The sequence below is a fragment of the Jaculus jaculus genome, chromosome 9 (genome assembly GCF_020740685.1).
Source record: "Jaculus jaculus isolate mJacJac1 chromosome 9, mJacJac1.mat.Y.cur, whole genome shotgun sequence".
In the NCBI taxonomy this organism is placed as follows: domain Eukaryota; kingdom Metazoa; phylum Chordata; class Mammalia; order Rodentia; family Dipodidae; genus Jaculus; species Jaculus jaculus.
In genome coordinates this window covers 84,967,352-84,983,402 of record NC_059110.1, presented here as the reverse complement: position 1 = coordinate 84,983,402, position 16,051 = coordinate 84,967,352, and the positions used below count along the sequence as shown (strand labels likewise).

General features: G+C 43.7%; 1 protein-coding gene across 1 annotated transcript in view; it reads right to left on the bottom strand.

The window, feature by feature from the left end:
* Nucleotides 1-3,549: 3,549 nt before the first annotated feature.
* Nucleotides 3,550-16,051, bottom strand: part of Slc6a4 (solute carrier family 6 member 4) — a 48,875-nt gene continuing 36,373 nt past the window's right edge. The window contains exons 13-14 of the mRNA XM_004667878.2: nucleotides 11,591-11,758; nucleotides 3,550-3,854 (exon numbers count right to left, since the gene is read on the bottom strand). Coding sequence (XP_004667935.2) covers nucleotides 3,780-3,854; nucleotides 11,591-11,758 — 243 coding nt within the window. The 3' untranslated portion in view covers nucleotides 3,550-3,779. The remainder of the gene's footprint in view (nucleotides 3,855-11,590; nucleotides 11,759-16,051) is intronic.

Sequence of the window (16,051 nt, the reverse complement as noted above, 5' to 3'; positions counted from 1 at the left end):
TAAGAGCCACAGAGTGGGTAGGAATACCTTGAGGCACAGTATTCCATACTATTGTTTCACTTAATATTCTATACATTTTATTCAGCATGCATTTCAAGCTTCCTAAGCTTATCTTACTCATGGAGAATTCCTTGTATAACTCTTTACATTTTATAGGCTATATGAACTCCAAGACAACTTTTAAAAGAATTCTTTTTGTTCATTTTTATTTATTTATTTGAGTGTGACAGAGAGAGAGAGAGAGAATGGGTGTGCCAGGGCTTCCAGCCACTGCTAATGAACTCCAGATGCGTGCACCCCCTTGTGCATCTGGATAACGTGGGTCCTGGGGAATCGAGCCTCGAACCAGGGTCCTTAGGCTTCACAGGCAAGTGCTTAACTGCTAAGCCATCTCTCCAGCCCAAAGCCATCTCTCCATCCCCCAAGACAACTTTAAAATGTGCAACTTCTTCTTACTTAGCACAGGACTAGTTTGCTTTTATAGGTATTGATTTGAGAGTAAAGAGACTAGAGGCTCTTTACTGAGGCCCCATGTTCGATTCTCCAAGTCCCATGTAAGGCAGACACACAAGGTTATACAAGTGCGCAAGATTGCACATGCACACAAGGTGGTGCACACATCTGGAGTTTAGTTACAATGACTGGAGGCCCTGGTGTGCCAATTCTCCCTTGCTCCCTCTCTCTTTCCCCTCCCTTTCATAAAAAGGGGGCAGTCTGTCGGGCTAGCCTTAAAAAAAAAAAGATTAAAAAAAAGACTTAAGAGACAGAAAGGAACCAAGCTTAGGTTGTACATAATTGGGTAGCTGAACATGTTTAGGATAATGTGTGAGATTAGTACAGTTAAGCCCTTGCTTTTCATACTGTTAAGCTTTGACCATGAACTCTAAGTCAATTGTGCAAATGATAAAATATATCAGGTTAGTCTTCTCTACTTACTAGAAAGAACCCCATTCTAGTTCCAGGAGAATAAACTACCTTTAATGATGAGTTAAGTGGAAATTCATGTTTACACTTCAATTTTGATATTGGCAACACCAAATAATCACACTTAGTAAATAAGATGGTAAGGATTTTGATTTGGAGTATAGTGTTGAATTTGCATATTTCAAGGGCTTTGCATCATTTTTATAAATTTTTATTTATTTGAGAGAGAATGGGTGCACCAGGGCCTCTAGCCACTGCAAATGATCTCCAGACAATTGTGCCACCTTGTGCATCTGGCTTTACGTGGGTACTGGGGAATCCACCCTGGGACCTTTGGCTGTGCCAGCAAGCACCTTAACTGCTAAAACATCTCTCCAGCCCTGCATCTATCTTCTTTTAAATATTTATTTACTTCTGAACACACAGAGAAAGAGAGAGAGACAGTCAGACAGACAGAGAGACAGAATGTGCATGGCTATGCTAGGTCCTCTTAACAGTGCAAAAATCTCCAGATGCATGCACCATTTTTGTAGCTTTACATGGTGGTACTAGAGACTCAAGCCTAGGCTGGCAGGCTTTACAAGCAAGCTCCTTTAGCCACTGAGCAATCTCCCAGCCCTGCACCTATCTTTTGTTGGCTTAGCTGGGGCAGTGAGTTTAGGTTACAAACCATATGTAGTCTAACCAAGTTTGTACTTGGGAGAGTTTGCTGTACTTCCTTTCTCTCAGTAGAGAAATAACATCTAATAAGTGAATTGCCTCCATGACTTTGTCTTGTATCTTGTCTGTTCCTTGGGTTGTTATTTATTTCCCTTTGGGTTGTAAAATTTTTTTATCTATTTGAGAGAGAGAGAGAGAGAGGAAGACAGAGTGAGTTCGGGTGCACCAGGGCATCCTGCTGCTGCAAACAAACTTTAGATGCATGCACCACTTTGTGGTTTTGGCTTTACGTGGGTATTGGGGAATTGAACTCAGACCATCAGACTTGCAAGCAAGTGCCTTTAGCCACTGAGCCATCTCCTCATCCCTGTTTTTTGTTTTTGTTTTTGATGCTAGGGATGAAATCCAGGACTTATTTGTGCTAAACCCACAGAGCTGAATCTCTTCTTGAGTATTTTTCACTAATATAATCTCAAGAAAAAAAAAATTTCTTCCTAAATAATTTTACAATCCAATTCCATACTATTTTCTGAAGTAGTGTCTCACTGTAGCCCAGGCTGACCTGGAACTCACTCGGTAGTCCTCGAACTGTCCTTGAATGCACAGCAATCCTCCTACCTCTGCCTCTTAAGTGCTGGGATTGAAAGTATGCACCACCACACAAAGGGGGGGGGGATTGAAAAAAAAATGGGCATGCCACGGCCTCTAGCCACTGCAAATAAATAACAAATGCATGTGCCATCTTGTGTATCTGGCTTTACATGGTACTGGGAAACTGAACCCAGGTCATTAGGCTTTGTAGGCAATGCCTTAACCACTGAGCCATGTCTCCAGCCGCCCTTTAAGATTTTAATAAGGAAACCCCATACCTCAACAAAAATTCTGCTTCTCTACTTATATATCTGAGTTATGAGTCACCAAAAGCCAGATGTATTTATCTGTACTAAGAGGTTTACACCTGTGGTCATTCACTTAATCATTGCCCAATCAGCTTTACTTAGAATCAGTCTTGAAAATTATCTCAGAATGCATAGTCGTGACCATCAGGAAGGGTCAAGGCAGAGGGCAAGTTCATTAAAGCTAAACTAGAGTTTCTAGTTGCTCTTGGATTGAGGAGATCCTGGCCTTAGGTCATGTCACAATACCAGATTTATATATCCCAGAGCTAGTCAGAACTGGATTTGCCCTCTCTCCACAAGACAAAAGGAACTGAAGTGGTTGGACTCAGTCATCTGACGTAGAGCTTAAGCCACATGTCCAGCTGAACATTGAAGGTATAAGCTCCCAGCAGCCATTTTGAGGGCAGTTACCATGTACCAAAAAGTTACCAGTTACCAAAAAGGCCAAATTTCCCTGTGGAACATTAACCTGAATGTTTAAGGGGGGTGGGTGCAGAGACATGAGAGGCGACTGATGAGGTAGCCATAAACTGGCCCATAAAGGAAGATGTGTGGTGTAGGTGCCATCACTGGGAAACAGGGTAACAGCAAATGCTGTCATCCTGGTACCCCTCAAATAATAACATACACACACATTTGAGTAGGTAGAATTTGTTAACTTAAGAAAAATTAAAGGAAGTTTATATAGTTTGCAATGGGCCCAAAGTACTGGGATCAAGATTAAGAGTACACAGACACAATAATATACAGACGTAAATGCTCACACATACACGTTGTTTATCAATTTGACTTCTATACGTCTTTCTTAATTTCACAGCAGCACATGGTAGAAGGTTCTAGTAGTTTCCAGCTATAGAAGTCTATACTACTCAGAAAATATATGGCTAGTAAGATATCCCTGTTTTCTCCTAGATGGATTATGCATTCATGAACAGTGTAATCTTTAGAAGTAAACAGATGTCAGATAACATGATCATACCAAAAAAAAAAAAAATTACAGGAGACTTTCACACTCAATTCTAAACCTAATTCTGATGAATGAGTGGCTGTCCTACACATCCAAAATAGGCCAATACAGCTGATGTAGTACTGTGTCCAGAAGATTTCATGGAAAGAGGTGGCTGGAGGCCACAAGAGTCTGGGCACCATGGTCTTTTAGGACTGAGTGTCCATGAGGAAGAGTCTTCCATCATCAGGCTTGGCTGGGAACTCATTCAACCTAGAGGGCGAAGGCAAGACGGGACTTGTCGGAGCTGAAGGAGGCAGCTAGTAGCCTTTTCCTCTTCTTGGAGGATGTTACACAGCATTCAAGCGGATGTCCCCACAGGGAATTTCTGTTGGTGTTTCTGGAGTAATACTTTTAATAATGCGCTGTTGGGAAGAAAGGACAATGTTATATAAACAATCTTATATTTTTAAGAAAATATTTCAACATTTATATTAAAACAACACTTTCGTAGCATCTTAGTGCTATTTGCTAGGAAATTGGAATAGTCTCATTGGGTTTCTTAAAGAAATTCTGAATTTATCTTCAAGTATGGGAAAAAATGGTGTAGTCAGGAATGTAAGCATCTGTAAACCAGTAAGAACATCATTATAACACCAGTGTGAGAAAATAAGCCTTCAATAGAACTTCTGCATGGCTTTGAGTGACTTCTCTAGACAGACAAGGCTTTGTGTAGCCACACAAGGCTTGGGGGTGTGCAGAGAGACTATGGGCTTGGTCCTCCCTCCCCTCAGCTGGGCTCCTTGGGCATGCACACAGCAGCACAGTGCACAGTGCCATGAGCCATCGCAACAGCCAGGATGTTACTGATTCAATGACTCCACCTAAAAAGACTGAAATTATCACATAACTACATTTAAAAGGACGTGACCATTTGTACCATCATGCATTTTGAAAGCAGCCTCATACTGCCGCAATACTCACTGCTGAGAATTTCTACTATTGCAGTGGCAGAGGCACATAAGATAGATCTGAAATGGGCATGGGCTTGCGTTGGAAATGTACAAATCACCCTGTAAAACTTGGAATCAGAGTGGCATGAAGCAGCTCAGATATGTGGAGAAAAGAAAAAAAGAACAGAGGGAGTGCTGCAGAAGCTTGGAAAAACTTATATTAAGTTGCTCCGCACAATCTTTGATGAACAAGAGTCTGTATGTTGATAAGGAGGCAAAACTGGGTCTGGAAGCTCCTGTTGAATTTGTCCTTTTGTTTTAGGTTGAAAATCTTCAGGTTTTTCTGTCTTCTGGTTCTTATTTTTCTCTAAGGAACAAAGTCTATGGAATTTTAAAAGTTCCATTCCCAAGGTTAATGAAAACCGGGAGCAAAATTTCAGAAGCCGCCCATTCTCGTATATTGTAAACCATAAGTGGTTACACAGAAACATGCCTTGCTAGTCACGAGTTAGCACAGTTAGTCTTAAGTGGAGTTACGGTATGCAGAGGACCAGCCTAGAACATCACACAGAAAGCCTTTGGCTTTTCTGCCTCAACTCCTTACCAACATGTGCTGCTGCCATTCTGGAGACAGAATTCCAAAAATATGAGGCCTAATTTATCTGAATTTCAGCCAGACTACTATTGCTCTCGAAATTTCCCAGGCTGTGGCTGCTTGCATCTAATGACCACTGCTGACATCTTCATCAACACGTATTCATGGAAACCACCTTCCAGCATCTTTGTGTGCATGATTAGGGCTTTCTGCAACAGTGTTTACAAAAGCCAGTGGACGACTTCATCTTTTAGACTTCCAAACTGCAAGGTTGCCTAAGGTCCTCCAAATTAATCCACTAAGCAGGAGCTTACTCCACATACCGCAGCCTTGTGAAAATGGTCCCAACTTGCAGTGGGTGAATGTAACAATTGTTTTACTTTATGATAATGCAAAAGTGATATGTATCCAATAGAAACTCTGTTTTGAATTCTGACCTTTTCCCAGGTCAGTGGTAGATATATGGTACAACATATATCTCATGATATTGCTCATGACGTGGGGCAGTAGAAGCGGGTCACACCTCTCACTCAGCCAAGCAGTCATGAGACTCTGCAGTGGACAGGACTGCCAAGCTATGATGCTTAGGATGTTAGTTATATACACTTTTTAAATATTTTTCTTTCTTTATTTTCAGAACAGAGACACACACAGAGAGAGTATGAGTGCCCCAGGGCCTCTTGCCATTTCAAATAAACTCCAGATGCATGTATCATTTTGTGCATCTGGCTTCACATAGGCACTGAGGAATTGAACCCAGGCAAAAACCCATCAGGTTTTGCAAGCAAATGCCTTTAACCACTGACCAATCTCTCCAGCCCAATTAAAAAAATCATTTTTTGCTTATTTATTTGCATTCATGAGAGACAGAGAGAGAGAGAGAGAGAATGGGCACATCAGGGCCTCCTGCCACTGCATACAAAATCCAGGTGTGGTGGCGCACGCCTTTAATCCCAGCACTAGGGAGGCAGAGGTAGGAGGATCACTGTGAATTCAAGGCCACCCTGAGACTCCATAGTGAATCCCAGGTCAGCCTGAACTAGAGTGAGACCCTACCTCAAAAAACCAATAATAAATAAATAAATAATCCAGACACATGCGCCACTTTGTGCATCTAGCTTTAAGTGGATACTGGGGAATCAAACTCAGACCTGCAAGCTTTGTAAGAAAGTGCCTTTAACTGCTGAACCATCTCTCCAGCTCCATCCATTTTTATTTTTTAAATTAAATTTATTTATTTGCAAGCAGAGAGAGAGAGAGAGAGGAGAGACCAACAGATGGAATGGGCATGCTAGGGCCTCCAGCTGCTATATGTGAACTCCAGATGTATCCTCCACTTTGTGCATCTGGCTTTATGTAGGTACTGGGGAATGGAACCTGGGTCACTAGGCATTGTAGGCAATTGATTTTTTTTTTTTTTTTTGAGGCAGCATCTCACTCTAACCCAGGCTAACCTGGAACTCACTCTGTAACCCCAGGCTGGCCTCAAACTCACAGCCATTCTCCTACCTCTGCCTCCCAAGTGCTAAGATTAAAGGTATGTTCCACTATGCCCAGCTGACTTAATCAATTTTTTTATTCAGCTTATGATGGGTTTACCAAGATCCAATCCAATTGTTCATCCAGATATTTGGGGAGGCAATGGAAGAGAGAAGGAGGTAGAAGGAGGGTTAATCAAAATTAAAGATGTTATGAATAGCTGGGCGTAGTGGTGCACGCCTTTACTTCCAGCACTCAGGAGGCAGAGGTAAGTGGATTGCCATGAGTTTGAGGCCACCCTGAGACTACATAGAGAATTCCAGGTCAGCCTGAGCTAGAGCAAGACCCTACCTCGAAACAAAACAAAAAGATGTTGGGCTGGATAGATAGCTTAGCAGTTAAGGTGTTTGCCTACAAAGCCAAAGGACTCAGGTTCAATTCCCTAGGACCAACATAAGCCAGATGCACAAGGTGGTGCATATGTCTGGAGTTTATTTGCAGTGGCTGGATGCCCCAGTATACCCATTCTCTCTCTCTCTCCCTCTCTTCCTCTTTCTCCATCTCTCTGTCTCTTCCTCTCAAATAAATAAATAAATATATTTATTGGTTTTTCGAGGTAGGGTCTAGCTCAGGCTGATCTGGAATTCACTATGTGGTCTCAGGGTGGCCTCAAATTCATAGCAATCCTTCTACCTCTGCCTCCCGAGTGCTGGGATTAAAGGTGTGTGCTATCACGCCCAGCTTTAAATAAAATATTTTAAAAAGATGTTATGAATAAGCCATATGAAAACCTACTTCTTAGTTAGCCATATGTATATGTATGTGTTACAAAAGTGAGAGTTTGGACAAAAGTACCCTAGGGAGGTGCATAATGCTAGTCCAGAAGGCATAAATTGTTACAAGAAAATTTCTGTGCCGGAGTGGGATACTTTCCAACAAGTTGCACATCAGAAAGGCACCTGATGTCCCCAAAGCATTACAGCTATTGTAAAGGCTCTTGGTTGCCCTCTAGAAGTAGATGGTAAGACTCCACATGCTTAGGCTGCAGGACCCTGAGAAATCAAGCTGGAACTGAGCTGGAAGTCTCCTCCCAGTTGACTAGCTGCCACGATGCTGGAAAGAGGTATGCACCCTGTTGGGGAAGAAGAGCCAACAGTCTTAGCCAGCAGTGGACCCTGCACACTTTATGGATAACCAGCCAGGCCAAATGTATCAACTGGTGCAATGGTGACATGTCTTTTATGATAGAAACCAATTGCTCTCTGACTGGACAGGAGGCCCACTCCATGGGAGGGAATTCATACCTGGTACTGACTGTGGTTGGGGAGGTCATGAGCCTAAGGGGCTGTCTATTACCGTTGTCTGGCTAAATGGATATATTATGCCCACCAAACTGCCCTCTAAATAGTTATATTTATGTCCATATATCAATGCTAATCTCACTTTTGGTTAGAGAAACTTCTCTTTTCAGATGGTGAGCACTCAGGAGACTTAAAAACTCATCAAAGTGCTAAAAAGTGACAGTGGAGTGTTCAGCACTGAGACATCTCTTACACCTTACAAGGGTCAGGGTCTACTGAAGAAAAAGAGCCAAAGGAAGGTGAGGACTGCTGACAATTCTGTCTTCCAGACACAAGGTGGGTGTGACATTCATGACCTCACAGTGGCTGATAATGCCTACATGAGACCTGCATAACAGGAGGGGGCAATGATGATATCAAAATAGAAGAGAGGGCTGGAGAGATGGCTTAAGGCACTTGTCTGCAAAGCCAAAGGACCTCAGTTCAATTCCCCAGGACCCATGCACAAAGTGGTGTGTGCATCTGGAGTTTGTCTGCCGTGGTTGGAGGCCCTGGTGCACCCATTCTTTCTCTCTCTCTCTCCCTCTGCCTTGTTCTCTCTCTTAAATAAATAAATAAAAATAAAAATATTTTAAAAATAGAAGAGAGATTGGCTGGAAAGTTATTCAGTGGAGTAGGAATGTGGGGGGAGAGAAGGTGGTGGTGAAGGATTATGATCATGGTATATTGTCTGTATGTATGGAAGTTGTCAATAAAAAGTTAAGAAAAACAAGATCTTTGGTTGCCTCATGTTCCCTTTGTATGAAATGTCTGAGGAATGTTAGTGTGACATTCTCATGTCTGAGCCTCACTTGTTAGAGCCCACAGACCAGGCCACCTGGATTCTCGGGCTAGTAGAGATTATAATTCCTTCTAACTTTCCTCAGATACGACTCCCCACCTTTGAGATCCGCCCCTGCAGAAGTAACCACTTCTTTGGACATGAGTGACCACTTCTTTGGTCTCTTTTGGCATATATGGTTGTGGCAAGAAACACAAACAAACAAAAAAAAACAACTAAAGCATTTTTAATTCTGGTGATATGAAGCATAACACTGTTGTGAATCTGAGTGGCTGGATCATTAACTCCGACAGCATGGGATGAAGAATGACTACTAAGCTGTCCCTAATCTCTCTCGCGCGCGTGTGTGAAACGTGGCGTGCGTGGTGCATGTGCCCACGTACTCTACGTACTTGCCTGTGGTAGCCAAAAGGGAATGTCAGGTGTCCCCCTCCATTACTCTTCAGCTGGTTCTTACTTGAGCCAGAGTCTCTTACTGATTCTGGAAGTTTGGGGGATTTCCCTCCCCCCCCCCCACAGGCCTCATGATTCTCCAGTCTCTGCTTTCCACAAAAATGGGGTTACAGATGTGTGTGGCCATGCTCAGCTGCTTATGTAGGTCCTGGGGGTTGACTCAGTGGTCTCTCAGGCCTCCTCCGAGCCTCATGCTTGCACAGAAAATGCTCTCAACTACTGAGTCATCTCTCCAGCCTTCTGTCCCTAACCTTTACTACCAACTTCTAAAGTGTCAACTGTGAGGGAACGAGGGAAACTATACCTAGCAGCACACAGAACACCGGGCCAGAGGCAGGAGATCTGGAGAGTGCCTGTGCCATGTATCCTCAGACAGATCACTGCAATAGGACCTTTTTGTTTTGAGGCAAGCCCAACAGACTGGCCTTTGCTTCTTTATGAGAGAGACAGAACAAGAGAGAGAGAGAGAGAGAGAGAGAGAGAGAGAGAGCTGGAGCACTAGGACCTCCAGCCACTGCAATCCAACTCCAGATGCATGCATCCCCTTGTGTGCATGTGCAACTTTGCACACTTCTGACACTTTGTGTGTCTGCCTTACGTGGGACCTGGAGGGTCAAACATGAGTCCTTAGGCTTTGTAGGCAAGCGCTTTAACCACCAAGCCATCTCTCCAGCTCAAGATATGAACTTTCTGAATAGGATTATTCCTAGCTCAGTGTTCTTGTTTGTTTATAATAATAAAGTATTTTAAAAAACATTTTACTTTTATTTATTTATATGACTGAAAGAAAATGAGACGCAGAGAGAGAAAAAACATGGGTGCTCCAGGGGCTCCAGCCACTGCAAATAAATTCCAGATACATGCACTACCTTGTGCATCTGGCCTACTTGCGTCCTGGGGAATTGAACCTGGGTTCTTTAGCATTGCAAGAAAGTGCCCTAACTGCTAAGCCACCTCTCCAGCCCAATAATAAGGTATCTTGATAGCAACATATGTCTATCTACATGCAGAGGTCTTGAAAAGTATATACTCTTATTGTAAGGTTATTACAATTTTTATAACATTCATTACAGAAATGACCATGGATTTTTTTTTTTTTTCACTCCAATGGCTTGAGCTAAAACTTTTAAATTGTAGCATAGGTAACAGTTTTTCAGCTAAAAGTACGATGTTGTTGGCATATCCTTATTTTGGGATGTTTTCAAAATACTTGTCACATTGCTGTTAGAAAAATGATGAGGGACATTTTAAAATATTTTTATTTATTTATTTGCAATGAGAGAGAGAGAGAGAATGGGCATGCTAGGGCTTCTTCCCCCTGCCAAAAACTCCAGATGCAGCCGGGCGTGGTGGCACATGCCTTTAATCCCAGTACTCAGGAGGCAGAGGTAGGAGGATCACTGTGAGTTCAAGGCCACCCTGAGACTACATAGTGAATTCCAGGTTAGCCTGAGCTAGACTGAGACCCTACCTCAAAAAAAAAAAAAAAAAAAACTCCAGATGCATGTGCCACTTTGCACATCTGGTTTACATGGGTACTGGAGAATCAAACCCAGGCCATTAGGCTTTACAAGCAAGCACCTTTAACCACTGAGCAATACCCCCAGCCTGATGATTGGCTTTTTTTAAAACCATAATCTCCACTTAAAACTTGTGTATGCCCATAGGGACTGACTAAGGCCTTCCTGACCCCACAGTGAATACCACAACCCCACTGAGAAAGGCCCCCAAGGTAACAGGAGCTGGGGCAAGGGGATAAAAGAGTATTATCTGTTATAATATATATAATTAAATTAAAATTTTAAATGTGTATATGGCTCCAAATATTACAGTTATCCTATCTATACTCAGTGATAAGCAAGAGGCAATGGCTGCTAAGTTTAGAAAGCTATATGCAGTCCAAAGTGAACTCTGCAGTGCTCCTATAGGATAATTCTTTTTTTTTTTTTTTAATTTTTTGTTCATTTTTTATTTATTTATTTGAGAGTGACAGACAGAGAGAAAGACAGATAGAGGGAGAGAGAGAGAATGGGCGCGCCAGGGCTTCCAGCCTCTGCAAACGAACTCCAGATGCGTGCGCCCCCTTGTGCATCTGGCTAACGTGGGACCTGGGGAACCGAGCCTCGAACCGTGGTCCTTAGGCTTCACAGGCAAGCTCTTAACCGCTAAGCCATCTCTCCAGCCCAGGATAATTCTTTTTTATTTGAGACATGGTTTTATAGATAGGCCAGGCTGCCCTTGAAATTGCTATGAATCTGAAAATGGCCTATGACTTTGAATTCCTGATCCTCCATCTCCAATGTCACCACACCAGGCTCAGTTCATTCTTTTGTGTATTTGGGAGGTGTCCTATGACAACAGTGGCAGCAACTTGAGATCTGTATTTTCTATGACACGTGTATTGCTAACGGTCTTCTGTGAAGTTCATGTACTTACCTGTTTTATAGAGAGCCTAACAGGAGAACCGTTTACTTCCTTTTTCCCAGTCAGAACACACGTGCGCACACATGCCCACACACACACACTAGCCAGGACATACCTCCTTCAGTGTTCCTGGAGTGGTGATCAGCCGGAAAGCTATATATATGGGGATGCAGACAACTGATGACGTCCCTATGCAGTAGCCCAGGATGATACTCCAGTGGGGGTAGTTATACTGGAAAAGTCGTAGCTGAGGTGGGCTCATCAAAAAACTGCAAATGATGAACTAAGAAAGAAATTCCAAGAAACATTGAAAATCCTCATAATATTAGTGCAGAAACAGAATTCTGATGCCATAAGCCCTCGAGGCTAAACCTAAGATACTATTGGACTATATCCTGGAGTGAACCCTGGCTCACAGAGTGGCCAATGTCTGTACCTATGCTAGAAGAACAAAACACTCAGGTGCTTTTCTTGGTTTTCCTCACTCTCCTGCACCCCTGATCCTCCTGTGGGAGTGGCATAGCATCGCTGCAATTGCCCCTAAGTCAGGGAAGTTGCAGCACAGAGAAGAGCTTGCCACCCGTTGGGGATGGACAGCGGAGACGCTCTCCACGGCCGGGCCAGCCCTGGGGTCTCATTGTTCGGCTTCATGTTCGTTCCCAACTATGACTGTCCTGGTGAGATGCGAAGTGACTTCTGTGTGGGGGAGACAAACGGAGGACTCGGGCTCCTGGGAAGTTCTTTCCCCTCTCTGTGTTCCTGTTAAGGCCTTGCAGCCTGAGGTTTCAATGAGACTGGCTCCGCAAGGAGGGCGCCTTACCTGGCACAGGTCTTCACAAGAAAGGGAGTAGAAAAGGAAAAGAGAAAAAAAACAAAAGTAGCTTGATCCATTTCTCATTCGAAAATTCTGTGAAAATTTTGATGAAGAAAAATTCCAGTGTGCTCCCTCATTTCAGTTTGGTTTCCAGAGTGAGTGTAAATATCAGTTTTTGCCTAGTAACCACTGTGCCGAAATTGTTATTGCTCTTGATTTAATTTCATTTTATTACTTCATAGTCATAAAGAAGACAGTAATGTAATTTATTTGTGTAGTTAAACATCAATTTATATCTTTTCTCATTGTCTGCAGGTAATAAAATGGGGAATTGCTAAACATGCCTCCATCTTTTGAGCAGTGTTACCCTAAGTCTAGGAGGAGGCCTTCAAAAACGGAGTCCAGTCAATCCCAAGCCTTTCTCCTCACACGTTCTCCTCATCCCCACATCCAGCTACCAAGGCAGGTGACTTGGGAGCAGGGAAAGCCGAGAGCAGTTGGGAGCCATTCCTGCCAGAGCCCAGCTCATCTTGACGTCCAGTGTATGCCACCCAGCCCGGGGAGGGAGGACGCGAGCTCGTGTCCAGCCACGCTCTCACACAGCCCAGTCTCTGTTTGCTCACACAGGGTATTTTCTTTTTGTAACTTGGCTTCAGTGTAAAAGAATATTTTTAGTAAGTTACTCGCTGTTTACCTAAAGCAGCCTTAAGAAGCCAAGAGCAAGGGCTCTGTTAAGTAAACGTACAAGTGGAAGACAGATGTGCCTCCTCTTAACTGGGCACTAAAGCACTTGCCTTGGGAGGGCAGCAGTAAAGCAAGCATCACAGGAAATATGAGCAGTGTGCCTGCACCCAGTCTGTACAGGGGTTTTGCTGGAAAAATGAACTCATTGACCATAAACTACTAGAAATGAAAATGTCAGAAGCTGCTGGGCCAGGACAGGGATAAGACATGTGACGTTCTAACAAGTACAATGTGTAAGAAGGGTAAACTACCCAGGTGTGGCGGCGCACACCTTTAATACCAGTACTCGGGGGAGGCCTCAGAGGCAGGATCACTGTGAGTTCGAGGCCATCCTGAGACTACATAGTGAATTTAATTAAGGTCAGCCTGGATTAGAGCGACATCTTACCTCGAAAAAACAAAAACCCAAAAATAAATTTAAGAAAGAAGGGTAAACCAAAATTTTAACAGTCGAGTTAATAGCATTTTAGTGTACTTTGTAGTATCTGATGGGGCCAGATTAGGATAAGGCATATGGGATGTGGCACACAGGTAGACAGGCAGTCCCCAGGTTTGCCAAAATGTCGTTTATCATGGGTCTATATTGCGCTCCACTTAATTTAAAAAATATTTTGTATTGTAAGCTGGGTGTGGTGGTACATGCTTTTAATCCCAGCACTCAGGAGACAGAGGTAGGAGGATCCCTGTGAGCTCGAGGCCACCCTGAGTACATAGTGCATTCCAGGTTAGCCTGGGCTTGAGTGAGACCCTACCTCAAAAAAAAAAATTATTTATTTGAGAGAGAGAAAGTATTTTACCAGGGCCTCCTGCCACTGCAAATGAACTTCAGATGCATGTTCCACTTTGTGCTTCTGGCTTTACCTGGGTACTAGGGAATAGAACCTAGGCCATCAGGCTTTGCAAGCAAGGGCATTTAACCACTGAGCCATTTCTCAATTACTTAATTTTTTTGAAACAAGGTCTCACTCCAGTTTCACTTTGTAGCTCAGGATGGCCTTCAATTCACAATTATCCTCCTACATCAGCCTCCTCAGTGCTGGGATTAAAGGTGTGAGCTACCATACCCCACTCACCTTATTGAAAGAGAGAATGGGCATGCCAAGGCTTCTAGTCACTGCAGCCAAACTCCAGATGCAGGTGCCACCATATGCATCTGGCTTATGTGGGACCTAGAGAATTGAACCTGAGTCCTTGGACTTCTCAGGCAAGAGCCTCAACCACTAAGCCATCTCTCCAAGTCTTACCTTATTTTTTTTTAAGATTTATTTTTATTTATTAGAGAGACAGAGAGAGAAGAGAGAGAGACTAGGCATGCCAGAGCCTCTCTAGCCACTGCAAATGACCTCCAGACGCATGCACCACCATGTACATGGGCTTACATGGGACCTGGAGAATCGAACCTGAGTCCTTAGTCTTCACAGGCATGTGTCTTAACCGCTAAGCCATCTCTCCAGCCCTTCATCTTATTCTTTTGAGACAGGGTCTCTTACTAACCCTGGAGCTAGCCAGAAAGTTCCAGGGAACATTTTCTGATTCCCCATTATTAGGATCCTAGATGCCCTGCATTTTATATGAGTGCTAGGATCCAATGCTGGTGCTCATGCTTGTACAGCAAGCGCTCTACCCATTGCGCATCGTCCTGAGACTCTATCATGGATCTTTTGCATAAATTTTTTTAAGTCAGTTTCTCACTCTAGCCCAAACTGAACTGGAACTAACTCTGTAGCCCAGACTCACCTTGAACTCATGGCAATCCTCCTACCTCAGCCTCCCAAGTGCTTGGATTGAAGGCGTGCACCACCACCACACCTTTCCATTAATTTTTCAAAACAGTTAATTCTGAATACTGAGGTGTCTGGCACTCCTTGAATTTTATGTACTTGGTGACTTTCCTACTTGCCACACCCCAGCTTGGCCCAGGTACCATTTTCTCACTGAGTAAGGAATATGGAGGTACACAGACAAACATGTTTCTGCCCTCAAGGAATTGATCCAATGTACCTTCTTCCTTTGAAAAGCAATTGGAAGGGTTTAAGTAGATTATCAAGGAGCCCAGGTATTAATACAAGTTAATAACCTATTTATGTCAGGACATGGGCTTCTGGCTGGGGAGAGCGAAGTGATTCAGTCCAAACCTCTCACTAAAAACAACTGGAACTTCTGGATTGGAAATAAAAGTCTCAGAGAAAGGGAGCTTGCCCCGCAGAGGCTGCCCTGCTTGCTCCAGCAGGAGACTGACCTAGGCCTGGAGCTGGGATGCAGGGGAAGGAGGGCGGCTCCGCGGCTTCTCCACCAGGTCCTGCCTTTGGTTTGACTGCAGACCTCTCCAGTTACCCCCAGAAGGTCTTTGTAAACTCACTATTTTCCTCTTAAGTCACATATTTTCTTTAAAAAAAAAAAAAAAAAACTAGGGTGGAAGATGGCTTAGCAGTTAAGACTTGCCGGAGAAGCCCAAAGACCCATGTTTGACTCTTCAGATCCCACCTAAGCCAGCTGCACAAGGTGACACATGTGAAAGGTCACACATGCACACAAGGTGACACATGTACAAGGTCACACAGGCACACAAGGTGACACGTGTACAAGGTCACACAGGCACACAAGGTGACACGTGTACAAGGTCACACAGGCACACAAGGTGGCACGTGTAAAAGGTCGCACAGGCACACAAGGTGACACGTGTACAACGTCACACATGCACACAAGGTGACACGTGTACAAGGTCGCACAGGCACACAAGGTGACACGTGTACAACGTCACACATGCACACAAGGTGACACATGTACAAGGTCACACAGGCACACAAGGTGGCACGTGTGCAAGGTCACACATGCACACAAGGTGACACAGGTACAAGGTCACACATGCACACAAGGTGACACAGGTACAAGGTCACACATGCACACAAGGTGACACATGTACAAGGTCACACATGCACACAAGGTGACACATGTGCAAGGTCACACAGGCACACAAGGTGACACATGTACAAGGTCACACATGCACACAAGGTGACA